General features: G+C 33.1%; 3 protein-coding genes and 1 long non-coding RNA gene across 4 annotated transcripts; all 4 read right to left on the bottom strand.

Moving 5' to 3' along the window:
- Nucleotides 1-2,191: 2,191 nt before the first annotated feature.
- LOC140830520 (uncharacterized) lies at nucleotides 2,192-2,747 on the bottom strand. Its single transcript, XR_012117638.1, has 2 exons — nucleotides 2,569-2,747; nucleotides 2,192-2,483 (listed from the first exon to the last, which is right to left on the bottom strand). It is a non-coding gene; the product is annotated as an uncharacterized lncRNA (long non-coding RNA).
- A 120-nt stretch (nucleotides 2,748-2,867) lies between these two features.
- Nucleotides 2,868-3,620, bottom strand: LOC140829588 (uncharacterized). The gene has a single exon (XM_073192901.1). It carries the CDS (start codon nucleotides 3,618-3,620, stop codon nucleotides 2,868-2,870), a length of 753 nt encoding a protein of 250 aa, XP_073049002.1.
- A 1,624-nt stretch (nucleotides 3,621-5,244) lies between these two features.
- LOC140830518 (uncharacterized) lies at nucleotides 5,245-7,003 on the bottom strand. Its single transcript, XM_073193878.1, has 3 exons — nucleotides 6,042-7,003; nucleotides 5,808-5,890; nucleotides 5,245-5,689 (listed from the first exon to the last, which is right to left on the bottom strand). Exons 1-2 carry the CDS (start codon nucleotides 6,867-6,869, stop codon nucleotides 5,816-5,818), a joined length of 903 nt encoding a protein of 300 aa, XP_073049979.1. The 5' UTR covers nucleotides 6,870-7,003; the 3' UTR covers nucleotides 5,245-5,689; nucleotides 5,808-5,815.
- An 8,150-nt stretch (nucleotides 7,004-15,153) lies between these two features.
- Nucleotides 15,154-16,391, bottom strand: LOC140829666 (zinc finger protein GIS3-like). Its single transcript, XM_073192969.1, has one exon. It carries the CDS (start codon nucleotides 16,030-16,032, stop codon nucleotides 15,352-15,354), a length of 681 nt encoding a protein of 226 aa, XP_073049070.1. The 5' UTR covers nucleotides 16,033-16,391; the 3' UTR covers nucleotides 15,154-15,351.
- Between the last annotated feature and the right edge of the window lie 3,835 nt (nucleotides 16,392-20,226).

Genomic DNA, 20,226 nt, shown 5'->3' with positions numbered 1-20,226 from the left:
CGAATTTCTTATTTGGGTCATCCATGAAAAAATATTATTTTTTATGCTAAAAGTAATACTTTTTATTGTGAATATCGATATGGTTGACCCGTCTCACATATTAAGATCCGTGAGACAATCTCACATAAGACTCACTCATATACCTAACTCGAACATATTCTAAATTAGCATATTTCTTAAAGATGCTCGATCTCTTTTTTATTGTCGCGTGTATTAACAGATTCTATAATTTTATTTTTCTTAAGGTTGCAATATATCTCAAGTTGGGATCCATATATGGCCTCGATCCAACCTATGAGAAACCCTACAAAATTCGTACATTATCAATAAATCTGGAATCTATGAATGACAGAACCTATTGAATCCAATTCAAAAGCCCGATCAGATAATCAAATTTGAAATATCTCAAAATTCAACTTTCCTTGCTCACCACTTGATCTATGAAAAGTTTTGGTCTCAAAACTCAGGACAAACATTGTACTCGAGTCCATGTTTGAAAGCAGTGTGCTAAAAAGCCTGTTGAAGCTAAGTTTGAAGTTCGACAAAAATGTCCCGCTTCCGATAAAAGTGGTTAAACTGTAGTTTGACCGAATTAAACGTAATCAAGGTGTTTAATTAAGTGTGTTTAAACACAATTAATAGCATCTATTTATTTTTATTTTTTTTAATTTTGAAAGTATGTCTTTTTATTTTAAAATAATAAATTAAGTTTATAATTTAGATGTTTATTTTTTAATTTTAATTATGATTAAACATGTCGGTTAATGATTTGACAAATATTTAACATTTTTTAATGTAGTCTAGTTGTAAAAAAATAAAGATTGTAAATTTGATATTTTCATGCTTTTATAAATATGAGAATTAATGCATCAGACTTAAATTTATCATATTTATGTATTATTTTATTAATTTATTGGTTTGAGATAATTACAGTTACATTAAATATAAAAAACGTTTTTTCGCACTTAAACATGTGCTAATCTCACTTAAACTTGAAAAGCTTGAAGCTCGACATTCGCGTTTCGAGGCGCTTCACGGTTTTTAGAACCTTGTTTGAAAGAGATTTGAATCTATATATCATGTAATAAAATAGGTTTTTATATGCATAAATATCTCTCTCGTCTTGACCTACATTTCATAGATTTTTTTAAGATATTTTATATATTTGACATTTACCCTTTTTTTCTACTATAATTTTTACACGGAGGTAAATTTCAAGTGCATAAATTACGTGGTAGGTGAAAACAAAAGCCCGATTTTTTTGACTTCCCTTGGATAAATATAAAACCACCGAAATTAGACACGTAGATGGGTTCCAAAAATAAGATTTTTTTTTATACATTATTAAATATATGCGTGAATACAAGGCCGAACTGTAGGATAGGTTGTAATAACTTGGAAGCCAAACAAACAGATGCGTAGAAACGAACAACGAACAGAAGGAAAGTTCAACACGTAGGTGTCATTCAAGAAACAATCTCTCCCACACGTGAAAATTTTGTATGAACATTTCAAACCTTTTGAACTCATAAAACATCAATTTAAACGTGAAAAATTTGAGCCAAATTGGATCGTCCCACCCCCACCCTACATCATTCAAGCATTCAAGGCTGAAATTCAAGATTTTAATGCTAGGAATATGGGGGAGTGTGCGACATTCCCTCCCATGCATAAAACCGAGCAGGGCAATAAATTTATAAAATTTTCGAGAATATGTTGATTTGTGCTCCATCCTTATGGAATCACACCTCCGTTTATGATCTCGACCATGTGAACATTAGTTTACGTTCAATTCATCAGAGCTCTAATTTCTTGGGTTCACCTCACTCTATGAGCTCACGGCGACATTTTTCTTTTGGCGATCCGCCCCATGATCTTCATTTCATGAAACACAACCGTTGTACGTGTTAGAATCTAGCATCTTGGCGAAAACAGGATCAGCAAAAAAACATATCAGAGACACTATTTAGAGATCACCGGCCTAAGAAATTCAATCTCCCTATTTTCTAATTTCCAGGTGAATGTACCAAAATCAAGAAAGCAGATTTGAATGTGATAATTCAAAATTCACATATCTGGTGCAAGAGAACAGTAATCACTATTCTGATGCAGATATATGCTACTCCAAAAGTCGTTACTTCAATGAGAATACATGCAAAGATCCTGCTGTTAGCAACAAAATGAACTTGCATAACATGAAACATCGTGTTCAATGGTAATCAAAGAAAGAAAGAAAACCCCAATGCCAATCTTTTTCACTGTGTTGGTTTTATTTCTACCAAATACATCAAGAAATATGAACAATTTAGCAGAACTAATCAAACAATTAGATTTCATATATAAAACAAGTAATCCTTCCTTGCCTACCGCATTTTTACCCATGGATTCGACATTTTGATCGAATTTCCCCATCCAATCAATACTAGCACGTCCTTCACGATCAACCAATTTCTTCAAGAAGACATATTCCAACTCCGGAGTAACTGCAGATGAAGCCAACGATTCAAAAATCAACTTCAGAATAATACCAATAAGAGTTCGAAATTGTCGCAAGATTTCAACAGTTACCTTTGTTTAGTCACGGAGCAGTTCCTTCAGAAACTTTATACATATCTGCCGTAATTTCTGTCAAGCTCAATCCAGGAATAGTGTCTGCCCAAAACAAGAAGTATCGATAAAACAGTGATCACATGTAGTTTAATCAATCAAATGATTATATAATAAAAAACTCAGATTTCAATGGTGAGAATGAATCAATGTGAGATTCAATAAAAGGGAATTTTGGGATCATGCACTTACATTCAATTCTCTCTGGACAACTTTGGCTCTCTTCTTGGGTCTGCGCGGTGGTTTGTGACCGGTGAATGCTAAGAAATCCTCTCCGATTTCTTTCTTGACAGGGCAACCGAAAATTTCTCCCGTGTTAATTTCTCTCCACAAATCGCCGCCACGTTGCCGCCACTTCTAAGCCTGGACGATACGTCAGTCACCTCCGTTGCCCCATCCGCCCTCAAAACTTTCCCTCTAACCCCGGTAGCAGAAGCACCACCATTTGAACCGAAAATAAACCCACTTAACGGAGTCTTACAGGCAGCTGGCCTCTTCCTCAGATTCCACGGCGTTTTGGTCTCTCCTACGCCAGGAATCACCGCCGGATAATGCGGTACCGGTGAGTGCGGCGGCAGCAAAGAGACATAAACCTCAGCATCCTTGTGACCATCCTTAAAGGCCGCACCTTTCAATTTATCAGCAGCCGTCTGATCATCAAGCTTCACGTCCTCTCTCATGGCGGCCAACCCGTCATCCCCGACCTCGCTAATTCTCCGTCCACCATCTGATACCGGCGATGGAGTAGAACACATTTGAAGGGATCCAAAAGGAATCAATTCAGAAGCAGGAGAGTCGTTGTCTCTTCTCCTCTCACTTGTAGTCCGCCGCTGATTGATTGATTGTTGGTGGTTGTGATCAGATGAACCAGCTTCATTGGCCGTGAATTGGCCAAGCGGAGAGACTTGGCCACCAGAATCAACCTTAATGCAGCGGAGAAATCTCTGATTCCCCCACCTTAAACCGGCTGGAAAAGTGAAATTGTGCAAAGCCTTGGATCTTTTTGTCCCCATAGCAATATCCTGCACATTCAAATCTCACACTTAATCAAACGCTCAAAGGCAGAAGCGTTAGGTATTTTTTGTATGTTCCAATGGATGAAAGAAGAGAAGGTAGACGGAAGGAAAATTATTTGATGTGTTTTTCCTTGATATTTAATTTAGGTTTATATATATATATAAGAAAATCGCCGGGAAGGGGGATGAGGGGTGTTTTCGGCTTTTTACGTGATCTTCGACGTTGGGGTTCGCGGACTTGCGCGGAGGGGGACTGGAAAATTGAAAGTTCAAATGAAATGCACTTATTATTTTCTAAACATCATAGTTCATGCTACAGTGAAAATATTTTTTTAATTTTTATTTTAATATCGTATGATTACATAATCTCTAAAATTGTATGAAAATTAATATATTTTTCGATTATCCAAAAACTATAATTTAATCAAATCATAAAAAAAAATTTTCAAATATAACATAATAATCCTTTAAATAATCGATAATTTGGAAAATTTATGGAGGAAAAAATTTGGTAAAATGTATGCTAGTTTTTTTTTTCATTGAAGAATGTACACTATATCACATGCTGTTTGTAAAATAATTGTATAATATAAATTTATATATTTTATTTTTTTCAAACAGATTATTAATATAAAACATATATATTAGAAGAAACAAAATGAAAGTTATAAATGATAGAATGTTTAAAATAATTACTAATTATTTTACTTTCTTAAAATAGTTGATAAAATTTAAATATAATTAGAATATTTTAGTCGAAATTTTATCTTCACTATCAAAATTAATTACTCTGCGTCTTTCTTTTTTTAATTAGACAAAAATTTGTGTGAAACGATCTCACGAGTCGTATTTTGTGAGACAGATCTTTTATTTGAGTCATCCATGAAAAAGTATTACTTTTTATGCTAAGAGTATTATTTTTTATTATCAATATCGGTAAAAATTGACCCGTATCACGAGAGACCTATTCATTTAATTAATACTAATATATATAAGCTTAATTATTTTAATATTAAATTTTTAAAAAAAAATTAAAAAAAATTCGACGCGACGACTATTGGAGTTGCTCCTTGCTACAATGATTGTTACAATTATTATTTTGATTTACTGAACTAATTTATTCATGACTTAGCCATATATATATATATATATATATATATATATATATATATATATATATATATATATATATATATATTAAATTTTCAAACTCAAAGCAAAGCATGTTACATAATTTATATTGAGAAGGTCTCTTGTGAGACGGTCTCACGATTATTTATTTTTGAGATGGGTCAATCCTATAGATATTCATAATAAAAAGTAAAGCTCTTAACATAAAAAATAATATTTTTTCATTGATGATCTATATAAGAGATCCATCTCACAAAATACGACTCGTGAGACCGTCTTACGTAAGTTTTTGTCATTTATATTTCTTATAATACTTGTAAAAGACGTTAACTCATACTTCAAGAAACAGTTAGGTTGGCTATTAGATCCTACCAATACATCATTTAATATTGAGAGTAAACGGTCATTCAAAAAATTTATAACTTGGATTTTGGTTACTCGAACTTTGACGGAGCTGCTTGTGAGCTACTCCCGAAACCACTCGTTAGCGGTTGGCTCGCTTACTCTCTCTGCGCTTTACGCTTCGGAAGCCTGTGGAAGGATGTCCATAAAGCATCGAACACAACATGTAATTAAAACGAGCATTCAATAAACTAAACATGCACTGCGCGAGGCAGCATTCTGTTCAATTGTATTAATATCAAGAAAAAAAAAACACAATTACCCCACCAATCTTTTTCACTATACTAGGCTTCTTTATTTCCCTAAACCATAACAAAAATGTGAAACAACTAATCTATGAACAGAACTGATTCAAATTAACATTCTTAAAGCTACCAACTCTCTCTTGTACACCACATTTTACCAGAAGAACATTTTGATCAGATTCCCAGATCAACATTGCGACACTGCTAAGCATATCACTCTATATTTCTCCATCCTGTGCAATCAACCAGTTGTGCAAGCAAACAAGGCTTCTTCTAACTCCAGAGAAACTGCAAATCCACCCATAATTTCAAATTTTAGCACCAAATAACCAAATCTAGTAGTAATCAATCTATATTATTTCAGCATTCTTAGATAGGATAGCATAAAATATGAAAAAACAATCACCTTTCTTGTCATGGAGCAGCTGCTCCAGAAACTTTATACAATTCTGGTGTAATTTCTGTCAACCACAATCCGGGGAACAATGTCTGCACAAAATCAGAAGACTCAATAAAACAGTGATTCTATGCATTTCTATGAATAATATGGTCAAATAATCAGGACCCTTAATTTTCATTGTTTTTATAAAATCAAAGACGAGTTCGCGAAAATGAATTATTGAGGTTTTTATGTGCTCACGTCCAATTGTCTCAGAACAATCTTGGCTCTCTTCTTGGGTCTGCGCGGTGGTTTATGACCAGTAAGTGTCAAGAAATCCTCTTCAATTTCTCTCTTTGACAGGGAAACTGAGAACTTCTCCCGTTTCCTTTTCTCTCCGCACCCGTTGCTGCCACTCCGCAGCGACTTGCCAGTTACAGCGGCGGCTTTAATTAGAGAAATTTCAGAACTGGGTCTCGCAACATCTTCCCTCATACCCTTCCCGCCGCCGCCGGGGCAAGAAGCAACACCATTTAACCCGACGGTGAACTCACTTGCCGGTGTCTTACACGCAGCTCGCCTCTTCCTCAGATTCCACGGCCTATTGGTGTCACCTCCCACGGACATCGCCGCAGGATGAGGCGTTAGCGACTGCGGAGACACAGAATCCTCTCCTCCCTCCTTGAAAATCGACACTTTCGATTCATCAGCAGCCTTCTGACAATCAAACATCACGTTCTCTCTCACGGCGGTGACTCCATTACCCTCATCGTCTCCGATTCCCCAGCCACCATGTGTTCCCTGTGGCGGAGTACAATCCATCTGGATGGATCCAAGAAACACAAAATCAGAATCAGGAGAGCCTTTCTCTCTATCCCTACCTCCCGTGGTCTGCCGCAGTTGGCTTGAATCCTGATGTTGGCGGTGACCAGAAGAATCAGAACCATCGGAGGCGAATTCTCGAAGCGGCAAGCCTTGTCTGTCACAGTCTACCTTTATGCAACGGAGAGATCTCTGATTCCCCCACCTTAAACCGCCCGGAAACGAAAAATTATGCAACGCCCTGGATCTTTGTGTGTCCATGGCCATATCCACGAATTCAAAGTTCACACTGAACCCCAGGTTCCATGGAAAAAACTATACCGTGGAATGTATTTCTCTGAAATTCGAAGAAGATGGAAATGGCAGAGGAGAAATGGATTGCCTGCTCTGCTTTTCTATATTATTTTAGGTTTATTATGAGGAATACCGAAGCCAGGTTTTTATATGCTGAGGTATAGGGGTGCTTCCGACTTTTCGCACTCTGATCTTTGAACGTTGGGGGTTTGTGTATTATGCGCTTTTCCATAATTTGCTCGTAACACGCTTCCTTCGCAATTGCAATGCGCTTTTAAGTTTACACCTACCATGTTAAGCTAGTGATGAGTGAGTGAACACCGTTTCACGTAGTATTTTGTTTGGTGCTATTAGCAGCTAGAACCTCAAAAATTAGGCTCTCTCAACCAAAAGTTTGAAATAATAATACTCGTAAACGGATAAAAAGTAGCATTTATGGCACAAAAAACACCGTTTATTCATTGATCAAGGTAACACAAGTGTTTAGGTATAATACCCAACAAGCATCTTTATGGTACGAAGTTCAAAAAGCATCATACGACAGAAATATGCATGAAACAATACCTTCATATTTATGTGTAAAGAGCTTTGACATTCACTTAATTTGCACCACAGATTCACTCTCCTTGTTTATACTAGAGTATGCGTGGCTGCATTCCATGTGTTTCGCTCGTCCATTCAAGTGTACCAAACTCCATCATATGAAAATATACATAATGAAGTGTTCCATAGTGAAAATTCAAGCTAGGACTTACCAAATTATTAAGAAGCAACGTGAACTAGAACTGATCGATTTATATGATTAATTTCAGCATCATTAAACATAAATAAAAGATGGAAAAATTCACCTAATTTCTTGTCATGAAGCAGCTTCAGAAACTTTATATCTATGAGGAGTGACTTCTTTCAATTAAACACAATCCTGGAAACAGTGCCTGCCCAGTATTGTGAAGCATCATCAATTAATAAAGTATAACCGTGGCTGAATGCACTTTCATGAGTCGAATGATTAAATTTTTAAGTTGTTAGGATGAAATCAGATATGAGATTTTAGAGGAATTCTTGAAAACCTCATGTACTTACATCCAATTATTTCTGAAATTTCTGAGCTCTCTTTTTCGGGTCTGCCTGGTGGTTTCCGATTTTTAAATGAAAAGAAGTCCTCCTCGATTTCTTTTTTTGATATGGCAACTAAAAAGTTCGCCTCTTTAGTCTTCTTTCCATATATGTTTTCCCGGTTGCAGCCCTTTCTCTGCCTAGAGGACTTGTCATTCGCAGACATAGCCCCATCCACCCTCAGACGAACCTTCCCGCTCCCGCCATTTGCACCGACGACAAACCCGCTCACCACCGGAGTCTTAACATGGGTCGTTTCTTTCTGATCAGACTCCTAGCTAGGTCTACAAGTCTCACCTTTCACAGGCATCACCACAGTATCATGCGTCGAGATGGGAGCGGAAGCGAAGGCACACCCCGCCTCCCTCATGGCCCTCCGTGAAAATTTCGTCTTTCAATTTACCCTCATTGTCTCCAATCAATATATGGCCGCCAGCTGATAACGGTGGAGGAGTAGACCCCATTTGGTGGGGTCCAAGAAAACACACAGCAGAATCAGAAGAGGTTTTACCTCTCCCGCTACCGCTTGTAGTTCGCTGCTCAATTATTGGTCGGTGGTGCTGATCAGAAGGAACAGAATCGTGCATGACGAATGGGAGAAATCTCTGATTCCCCCGCAATGGCACAGTCACGTTTTCATTTATATCTGAGCTAGAATTTCCTAAGACAAGGTTGAGTTAATATTGACGGGCAGTAACACATGGCTCCGCCCATGTTCCTCCACCTTAAACCGCCGGGAAAGGTAAAATTATGCACCACAATATTGGATCTTAGTGTACCCGAAGACATATCCTTGAAGGCAAAATCTGTACTTATCTGTGTATTTCTTGGATTTTCGAAGCGTGAAAGAAGCAATGAGATGGAGACTTAAGGCAGAGGACAAAACGATTGCTTCCTGGGATTATGTGAAATGGCGGGGAAGAGGGGGCGGGGCGCTCCTTTCGTAGTTTCGACTTTGCACACTGCTGATCTTTGACTTGGGTAGGAAGTTCCGGAAGTGTACATGATAGACTATAAAATGATACATATGCAAGGAAGGTGAACAATCAATTTAGACGTTGATTATTTCTGTTTTTCTTAATATGATAAATTATTTTAATGATAAAACTATATGATTGATAGAGTCATCATCACACAAAAAAATTGTTGTTGACAATATTAATTAAATGCTCATTCTCAAGTTTTCTGGAGAGGAAAGAGGGTATACCTTTTGGGATAATTGAGAAGACATAATCACAAACTTTTTCAAGAAGAATTTTTAAATTCTCTTAGTCCAAGTTGTATGCCACCACATAAAATCATATTAAAAGTGGGAAATCCTATGATGCTCTTGAAAAATGTTGCGCCTGAACTTGGTCTATGCAATGGAACACGATTAATATGTCGTAGTCTTGGGAGAAATTTTATAAATGTTAAGATCATAACATGTCTTCACAAGGGTACCAGATTCTTTTCGTACATAGAAAGACCTTGAAAAGTGAAGATAATTCTGGATTACCATTTGAGTTGACACGTCGATAGTTTCTCATAGGCTTAGTTTTGCTTGACAATAAACAAAGCACGGGATCAAACAATCCCAAATATTAACAAATTTTTGTGTAACCATGTGTTCAGCCACAGTCAGCTATATGTGGCATTTTTAAAAGGAGTCTGTGGCATTTTTAAAAGGAGTCTCACAAAATTCTACAAAAATTTTGGTAAAAGACGGGAATTTAGAGAGTTGATATGGTGTATTCACAAAAAACGTGGTTTTCAAAGATGTATTGTTATCTAATAGAGAATGATAAAGTGTAAGTAAGTCATCTGTCTTTATTGTAAGTTTTTTAAATTACATCATGTAGAAATAGTTACAATAAGTTTATGGTCTATGATTTTTTTTGTTGCTTTATATTAGTGATCATATCAAATTCGTTTGATCGCTTTGATCTTGCAGGTGATAATGTATTTATTACGAGTTTCAAGGTCTTATGATCTAATCTCATACATATTCTCAATAGAATCACTAAATCATTATATTAGAGCTCTTTACAAATTGTTTTATTATAATCTTTACATACAAATTTACATTTTTGTTGATATATTTTAAACTTAAATGTTTCAAGATCTAGCAAAGTTTCGATTTCAAAATTTGAACTTTTATCTGGCACATTTACATCTTTACTATTCTGAAATATTTGAATCTTCGCTACATATAAAAGCAACAATGATTTTTTATGACCAAAAATTATATCATGTAAGTTAACAAATTGAATTTGACATATTTATTTAAGCTTTTAAATCCATTGTCCTTCATTATTCAAGTACAAAATGTTATGATGTCATGATGTTGTAATATCACGAATGTTTAAAATATTAGTCTCCGTGGCTGGTATATTATAAATGCAATTTTAGTTTGTGAATTGACATTTTTTTTATTTTATTTTGTATATTATTAATATTTAGTAATTTGTAATTTTTTATTTGGTCTTCTACATAATTCTTGTAACGAGAATAAAATTAATTTACACACATTAAATAAATATAAACAAAAAAGAGAAAAACTAAATCAAAACGACACCAATATTTAAAAATATTATGAAATACTTGTTCTTTTTATTATTGCTTAAATAAATTTTAATGTAAATAATATAAGTTTTATTCTCATTAAATGAGCAATTTAGAAGGTCAGCAACAAGTAAGTAATATTTGATAGATTTAGCGTCATAAGCAAAAAAAAATAAAAAATCAAGTTATCTGATTAAAACTAAACATTGACAAATAACATAATTAAAATTGAAAATATGTCAATTTACATGACTAAAATTATAGTTTCTTATATATTAATACCGACAAATTTGGTATCTTAATCTCTTTTTTATATTTTATTTATTTCAAATTTCAATATAATCAATCATTATTTTTACATTTCTTTTATTCGAATATAAATCAAATCAATTTAAAAACATTAAAAACATACCACGAGTATGTCGAGGTATTATTATATATAATGAACATAAATATATTACTCTGATAGTAACTTTTGTCAGACTACTTTGTTATGCCCTAAATAGTAATACCAAATCTGTTCGAGAAATGTAATACCGCACTACGTACTAGTCGTAGAAATTTTTAATCAAAAATATTGTTTAAAAAATACATCAAAAAAATGAACGAACATACATTTAATCATATTTTATGCTGGTTTTCCATCAATTTTTCAATTCCTGACGTTTATAATAAAAAAACTTGGATCATCATCTTTATAATGTTTAGATTTTATTTCTTGATTTTCAAGTTTCAAGGAACATGTTCCCTACTGTCAACTTCCATCAAAATTGTAATGCCAGTACCATAAATTTGTGATATAGTTTCGTTTTGTAAAACAGTCCCATAGAAGTTTTTGTGTCGCAAGAATACGTTTATATAAGAAATTTATTTTAAAAAATAAACATTGTTTCACTTTTACATGTAATGCAACACATCGCATTTCCGTCACTACAGGTCTACTAGTACTGCAAATCATCCCGCATTTCTTCGCAGTGTCCTCTAGCAAGTATAAGCTCGGAACGCTGAAGAGCTGTGACTGAAAAGTCGAAACTATCTGTCAATTATTCTTTTGTTGAATCTCATGTTTGATTTCATTACACCCATTTACGTTATGGGTCTTTTGTTATTTGATCATTTAATCCCTGCAAATACATTTAAATTCTTGGATCTTCTTATTTTCTGGCAGACACTGTTTCCAGGATTTGGATACAACATATGTAATTTTTCTTATTCATATGGCATCCATGTTATTTCTACGTGATTTGGACTGTTTCAAGAATGAGTTAGGCCCAACCCAATTTTAAACATTGAATCCAACATTGATCATTAATCTAGTTTCAAGAAATTATGCGCCCAATAGCCCATACACGTTGGTTAGTTCGGGAATAAAATAAATGGACAGCAAATCAGACCAAGTTTTTGAATGGTAGTGTTGGCATCTCAACTGCAAGGCCAATCTTAGCAATTTTTGGGTCCTAGTCTAACTTTTTTAAAAAATTCTCTCATCTTATGTTCATTTTTTTAGTTCCATAAAAACTTTTTCGAATTAAATCAATATATTAAAATTAATATAAAAAATAAGCAAATAAAAAGATCAAACATGTCCAAAATGATAACTAAAAAAAATCACCTTATAGAGCATATTTATACATTTCGCCGAACAGATTGTAGACAACAGATGGAATTGTCGGATACTATAGTAATACTACTAGTCTGGTGCTATGATACAAAATTTTAGTGCTCGATGAAGCAAAACAATTTTGTACGAGAAAATAAAAAAAGAAAACCAACCGCCAAAAATAGTCAGATAACGATAAAGAATATAGCGGAAGATTCGTGATTATCTAGAAAGATCGAGTAACTTCATGGTTTAGATTTTCAAGGGAATTCAATATTAATCGAATAACACCAAATGAATCTCGATTCTAGGCGCGGCTCTGCCGCTTGCTGGCGACAAGAAGGGGTAGCGAATGTTTTTTTCAATAGGTTCTCTGTAGTCAAATATTTCATACGAACTAGTAGTGTTTGGGCATGAGGATTGCGCGAGTTAAAAAATAGAGTCAAAAGTATTTTGTCCACTAATTAAACATTGAGTAGGCAGAGCAATTTTTTTTTATGCGGGTTAAGACTTTAGAAATATTAGTTACTCTGCACACGCGATGTATGTGTACAGTCTTTTTTATCATTATCGATGGATTAAAGTGACATTTGACAAATTATGGAGGGATTAAATTGATATTTGAATTGTTGAAATAAAAAAAATAAAAATAAAAGTGTGTGTTGAAATTTTAAAAAAAAAACAAAAAACAAAAGTATATCATATAAGAGTAAAGTTTGAAGAAAAAGTTGGTGTCCTTCCCGTGTGGTTATTATTATGTCCTTAACTTTAATAAAATATAATAGATACATGAAATATTAAATTGAAATTAACAAAAAGAATGATTGTTATTTTTGTAATAAAAATATGGAGATACCAACCTACCAAATATAGTTATTATAATATTCATATTTTTAATAATATAATTGTAAGAAATATTGAATATTGGAATGTGTGGAATAAAGTCTGAGAAAGACAATGACTTTGTTATGAAAAAACCCAAAATAATATATTTATGTTGGAAAAACATATACTAATATATAATAAAGTTTTCAAAAAATTATAGGCCTCCAAAATAAATGGGCTCGAGTCAATAGACTCTCATGTCTCTACATAGGCACGACCCTGGCTCAACTATATATATCAATGGAACAAGGTTATCATCAAGACTGAAGCGAGTAATATCGCTAAATCCATAGCTAGTTCACTTCATTTTACTTATTGTATCTTTTATCCATCAACTCGGCTTAAGTTTCGAGTTTCCAAGTTCAACAGCTCAGCTAATGAAGTAACTCATATCATGGTTTTGAATGGATTACTCAAGGGTAAAAACATCCATCTTGTATAAGGATTTTATATCTCATGTTTATTACCAAATTTGTATATTTGGACTTTGTTCAAGTTTAATGCTAAAGTACTGATTGCTTCTAAAAAATTGATTAATTAATTAACCAACATGCAAGATAAAATCCCACCAGCTCAACGCCATTATAAATAAGTCCATATTCTTTGTTCTAAATTAAAAAAAAAAAAAAAAAAATTGGTTTAGTTGCTTAACTCTTGGAATGCATTATCTCGTAATCGTGCTTACACGTAAGTTTCCTTAAGCACTCGATCCATTATTCGTTCATCACCTTTTTAATAACAATCAATTAGCTGTGACCAAGTCATTAAGTTGGTTCTCGAACCTTTAATTTTTTTATATAATTTTTTTTCTTACTATAAGGAAAAGTTACCACATCATCAATGCAATAATCTCAATACCTTTTTCCTTTAATTTTTTTTTAAAAAAATTGAGTAATAGTTTGTTACGATTATTAGATAACGAACTTGAAACTTCGACCTAAATTTAAATCATTGGTGTCCATAAAGTAACTAGGATTCAGAATCAGGTAGGATACAATATTTTTTTTATTATTTCAAAAATGATACAATAGTATATATATAATCATAACATTTTTAAAAAATTCTGTCACAGGTAAAATTTTAATTTATATTTTTCAATAGGCAAAATATAATAGTTTTAGTATTCTTAATTTTATTTTACAAGATACAAAAATTTATAGGTAAAATTATTCCACTTTACAAATTTTCACTACAAAGTAAAAAAAAATATAGCTAAAAAATTATATATATATTTTTTAAACTTTTCGTGCGAACTTTTGATATAGCAAGGTGGTCGTCGAGTCATGTCAAATATCATTCCATTCTTGAAATCAAAGTATATGAGTGATACAAATTTGGACAACAAGCCAATTAATTAAGCATCATAGAGATAATCATGCATTACGTGATGCAAAACATCAAGACAAAAACTTATGTGACACGATCTCACATATATTATTTTGTAAGACGGATCTTTTATTTGGGTCATCAATGAAAAAAAAATTTATTGTCAATATCAGTAGGATTAACCCGTCTCACAGATAAAGATTCGTGAGACTGTCTCACAAGAGACCTGCTTAGACATCAAAGGCCGCGTCCCATAATTTAGTTACGACGACTTTTATTAGACTCTCCTTCGTTTTGTTTGTTTTATTAATTTTTTGGTTATTTTTCTTTACTATTCGAAATTATCTCAATATATTTTTCGAAATTCGATAATATTTGGAACAACCGATAAAGGATTTACGATGGATATTGATTTACTGTTAAGCATAAAAAACACTTGGCTAATCAAAACAAAAATATGGAGGCTGTTTTAAGAAGGCTAAAAAATTCCAACCGTAAGTTACTGGATGAAAACCAATCTTTGAAAATTTAAATAATTAAAGCTCAAAATATACAAATTAGAGGACTAAAATTGCAATTTTCCAAAAAAAAAAAAAAAAACAAAAAAACAAAGTGACTTGGGAAATCTTTTTTATTGATACCTCAATCAATGAATCGAATATTGACTAATGCGTAATTAATCGGATACTATTTGAAAGCATTGATATGCTCAGAAACAAAATATTCCAAATCTTAGTGGAAATTCTTGTTCTCATACTTCCTATTTTTCCAACAAAGAAAATGATATAGGTAATAGCATATTTCAATAAATATGTATATTTACATTTCACATTCTAACATTAAAATAAGGTGAAATAATCAATTGCGTTAGAGAAATTATCCCCTTATAAAAATAAATAAATAAATCAGAAGAATATACAAAATCGACTGCAAATAATTTAGCTGTGGCTTCACGGCTGATTCTCAAAGATGGGCTCCGAAAACTTACGGCGCGGATGGTGCTAAGCTGAGGTGCAAATCTAGCCCAAGTGAATCATCCAAACTGAGCCCATCGTTAGCCGTAGAAAATCTACTCAACGAAGGCCCATCTAATCTTCCTCTGCGGGCCTTGACCTGTTGTTGGGGCCCAATCCTCGACTCCCCAGTGCCGTCGGCGTACGATGAGTTTCCCCCACCCCTCCCACTAGTCGAAGACGAAAACACACTACCATGCGACACGTGGAAGGATGGAGCAGCGCGTGGAACGTAAAGCCACGAAGGAGAAGGACCCACCGCCGCCGGGATCACCACGGAGCCCGCGGGAGGCAGAAGGTGCGTCGGCGGAGCGAAGGCGGAGACCATAGGGTTACGCATGTAAGAGACGGCGGCGTTTCGACTCGCCTGTAACTGTGCACGCTTAAGCTGCTGCCTCTCTTTCTTATGAGCGTTCTGATGGCCGCCCAAAGCCTGCGAGTTAGTGAATTCCCTGCTGCAATATTGGCACTCGTACTTCCGGCTGTCGGAAGACGGAAAACCCCCTGGTTCCGGCAGCGATGGGTTTTTTTTTGTGGAGTCAACTTCTTGGTCTTCCGCCACGTTGAAACCGAAGAGTTTTAAATGACCATTCTGATTTATTCTTGTCTTGTTGCATGTTTCTTTCTGATAATCAAGGTGATGATCGGCCATGCTCTATATATACATACAGCTATCTCTGTGTGTATAGACGAGCGTATTATCTATGGCAGATGAAAGGGAGACAGATAGACGAGCGTATTATCTATGGCAGATGAAAGGGAGACAGAAAGAGGAAGCAAATTGTTGAGGTATATATGGATCAAGAAAGATCATCCATCTGAGAGGGTATTTATACAAGTTTTTAAGGAAATTTAAATATTTATGAGTATATAAGTAGAGGTACGCTGATTATGAACAGAACTAATGATTTCTCGACGGTGAAATTGTGTATAGGATTTGATTATTTTGTAGTTCATATGTCACTAAAATGAATATAAAGAAGAAAGGTAGGAGTGAAGTTGAGAATATGACTCGATCGAGCCAGAAAAAAACATGGGGACCCAACGAAATTGCATCTGTCTTAATTGAGTCACCATCATTTTTATATATTTGTCTCATGGGAACTTGCTGGATTGCCATTGAATTCTTGATACCTTTGTTTCTATCCATAAATGTACTTTTTATACAAACAAAGAGATTCAAATTTGATTTGCCATTTTTGTGTTTAATTAATAATTAGTGGAGTGTGATGCATGTGAAGTAGTTCAACTATCAAAACATAATCAAGCTTTGCCCATTGTTTTGAGTAAGAAAGATTCCACCTCTTTCTTGTTGGCAAAGTGCAACTAAAAACACGTCTTCGATGTGCTAATTTTATATCGAGCAAGAACGAATGAATCAGGTGGTCTTTCTTTTAGTTCGGAAAATATGTTGTCTCTGCTTGGTACACAATTACCTCCGGTTATAGTTTTCGGTAAAGCGATAAGCGCTCGGTCCTACAAAATATATATCAAATTTTACGAATACCATTTAAAATACTTCTTTTTATTAATAAAAAAGAAAATAAATCAAGAACTCGTGGCCTCTCTCTAGAATAGAAGAAGAAAAAAGGTCATGTATCAATCATCATCGTTCACATTAAACACTCATGGTAGGGTAAAAAAGTCCAAGGAAATCATCAAGGCAAATAAAAGGTTTATTTGAAGTTGAAGATTTGGTAAATATTGGGGAAGATTTTGAAATTAATATAAAATTAGCTAGTAAATTAATAAATCAGCACTTTGTCTTGTTTCATGTTTAAAACGTAGTTTTTAAAGAAAGCTGTACTTGTTGTTTACCACCAATTGTTCAATAATAAAATAGTACGTACGAATATTGATGAATTTCACTGTTTAAGTTTGTAGACATTTACTAGACTTCATAATTTACGCATTATTCCAATCCTTTTCCTTGAAATTTTCGTGAAGAAAAATGGGTCGTGAAAGAAATCTCGCCTGGCCCCATTTCACTTTGCGTCTATTTGATCATTTCATGATGTATCTCACTTGAATATTACTCACAGCTTCATGCCCTACTTCATCTTTTAACCTCACACACACACACACACACAAATATATATATATATATATATATATATATATATATATATATATATATATATATATATACGAGCTTCGATGCAGTGAACATGTCTAGTAAACACTTATATAAACACCGATTCAGTGATCTAATATATGGACACCACTTCACCCGTTAGGCCATCTTCAATCCACTGCACTACATTTTGCGCTACATTCTGCACTACATTGGTGTTACACTAAAATCATCTCCAACCACATTGCACTACATTTTACACTACAATAGAATATTCCAAGAATATTCTTTTTTTTTTCAATATTAATATTTCTGTTATATATTAATTATTTATAATTTGATAATATAATGATAATCAATATTAATATAATTGGAGGATCGGGGTCTGGTTTACCGCATTACTAAAAATCTTTTTTTTGACGTAATTTTTTTTATGTTTCGTAATTTTATGGTTTGTTCGTAATTTGTACCATTTTAACGCATTATTAATTTAATCTGTGTTTTTTTATTTTTATTTTTACACTTAATTATTTTATAATTAAAATTTCAAAAAAATATTAATTAATTAAATATTAAACACTTATATTAAATTAAACAAATTTAAAACTAAAAAAAATTTTAAAAATAAAAAAAAATTGTGGCGCAACAAAATTGTTGCGCCACATGTGGAGCAGCTTGTAGACAAGCTCCAATCCAGCACCAGTTTTGGTGCTGGATTGGAGTGAAAAATCATGGCACCACAATGGTGTGACACCAATGTGGTGCCATGATTGGAGATGGTCTTATAGACTTCATCATATCAAAACTAATTAATATATAAACATATTTGAAATGAAGGTGCTAAGCTAGTTAGTGCATGTCTCCGTCACACTGACCAAATTGTGAAGTATTGTCTATATTTTAAAGCGTAGCTTTCCAATTCAATTAAATTACATATGTTTGCAATATATATAAAATAAATAAGAGAATATATATATATATATATATATATATATATATATATATATATATATATATATATATATATATATATATATATATATATATATATATATATATATATAGATATTGTACTTCTTCCTTGACTTATCAAATGTATAACGTCAAAAATTTGATTTAAAAAAAACAATCTTTTTGGAGTTTGATGATTTTCTCAAATTAATAATATTCGTATCTTATGAAATGATTCAGTTTTCTTCTACGAAAATGTACAAATTTATTAGTAAATATTCAGTTCCTTATAATCCGTTGACATTTTATATGGAATCTTGGCTATTATTTAGTTTTTATTTTAGAAAATTAAAAGTAAAAATATATATAAAAAAAGGAAAATCAAATTTGACCGCAAGCTCATATATAAAAATAAAAGTACTAAAAGTAAGTTCTCTTTTGAAATATTATTTGTATATATATATTTACAAATATATGGCTTTTGCCATTTGCAATTCAACGTTGTATTGTTGTCATATACTATAAATAAAAAACAAGAATGCCTTAATTAAAATTATGGCTACGTTGTATTGTTGTAAGCCATGAGCTAGGAACCGACACAAAATGATTGTCCGGCAAAGATTCCTTTTTACTCTAAATCTGCATATTTGGTATCATAATTCATATAGCGAGAATAAAACATACATTACATATGTTACAATTCATCTAAAGTATAAATAAAAGTGAAAAACAAAACATAACACCACCCAACATTTAAAAATGGAAGGAAAGAAATGGTCATTTCTCATTTATTTTTGCTTAGGTATACTATAGTGTGAAATTTTTTATGTTTTATCATCGTCACATAAGTCAAATAGAAGAGTATTGATTCGAAAAAGCAATAGTCGATAAATTGGTGGTTTTGCGCAAAGAAATGACTATAACCAGAAGAAAAAAAAATTAAAGTTACAAAATGAAAACCAACAAACTAAAAATCTAAAAAAGACAACTTACCTAACTAAAATTGCAACTTTCTCCGACGGAAAATCTCAACCTAAACATCTTTCGACTAACTTAATTTTCCTTACCATGTGAAAATGGAGCACCATCGGTGCTCTCCTTCAATCAGTTTTCTTGTCCCACTCCCAGGTACCATAAAATTTCAAGTTTGAAAAACAAAATGTCTACAACTACGTGGGTCCAATCTATAGCTTTAAAATATTGTCACGACGTTACTTGAAGGGTCCCGAATTCACATTTCTTTTTTAGCAGGACATTTTACGTAAATAGGTGTGAAAAAACTCAGAATTTCTGTGGAAATGGCTGCCAAATTAAAGAATGACATGTTCTTGGTCCACATGTACTCTCACGCATAGGTCTTTGATTTAATTCCCTCCATTTCATATTTTGTTATCTTGAATAACAAAATTTATGGTTTCTATATGATGTTTCCTCAAGTGTACATCACTGTCGTTGGATCACGTAAACTATATGTAGAGTTCATATGATACAACGACTCTCCAAACTTCAAAATTTACGTTCCCATCTTCTTTGGCGGATAACAAGAAGTAGACTTTTTTCTTGTATTAGTTGATTTGTGGGGTGTGAGATCAAGGATAAATTCGTTATGGTTTGAAATGATTATACGTAGTTTTCTCCAACTTAACCTAATATTGTCAAACTCTAATTAATGAACTAGCATTTTCTCTTGGAGGGAAATGAGTGCCCAAAAAAGTATATTAGAATTGAAGCAATTCTAATATATTTAACAGCACGAAAGATTATTTATTAATTTGATTTAGAAGTTAATTTAATTTAGTAATACTTAAATAAAGATATAAA

Source organism: Primulina eburnea, chromosome 4 (assembly GCF_022965805.1).
Source record: "Primulina eburnea isolate SZY01 chromosome 4, ASM2296580v1, whole genome shotgun sequence".
In the NCBI taxonomy this organism is placed as follows: domain Eukaryota; kingdom Viridiplantae; phylum Streptophyta; class Magnoliopsida; order Lamiales; family Gesneriaceae; genus Primulina; species Primulina eburnea.
The sequence above is the reverse complement of the archived record's forward strand: the minus strand, read 5'-3'. Positions and strand labels throughout refer to the sequence as shown.

Bases quoted from the DNA above. Each gene is read 5' to 3' on its own strand.
- LOC140829588 (XM_073192901.1), bottom strand. From the start codon at position 3,620: ATGGGGACAAAAAGATCCAAGGCTTTGCACAATTTCACTTTTCCAGCC.
- LOC140830518 (XM_073193878.1), bottom strand. From the start codon at position 6,869: ATGGCCATGGACACACAAAGATCCAGGGCGTTGCATAATTTTTCGTTT. The intron at 5,891-6,041 runs GTGAGCACATAA...GATTTTGTGCAG, and splicing joins TTGTTCTGAGACAATTGGAC to ACATTGTTCCCCGGATTGTG.
- LOC140829666 (XM_073192969.1), bottom strand. From the start codon at position 16,032: ATGGCCGATCATCACCTTGATTATCAGAAAGAAACATGCAACAAGACA.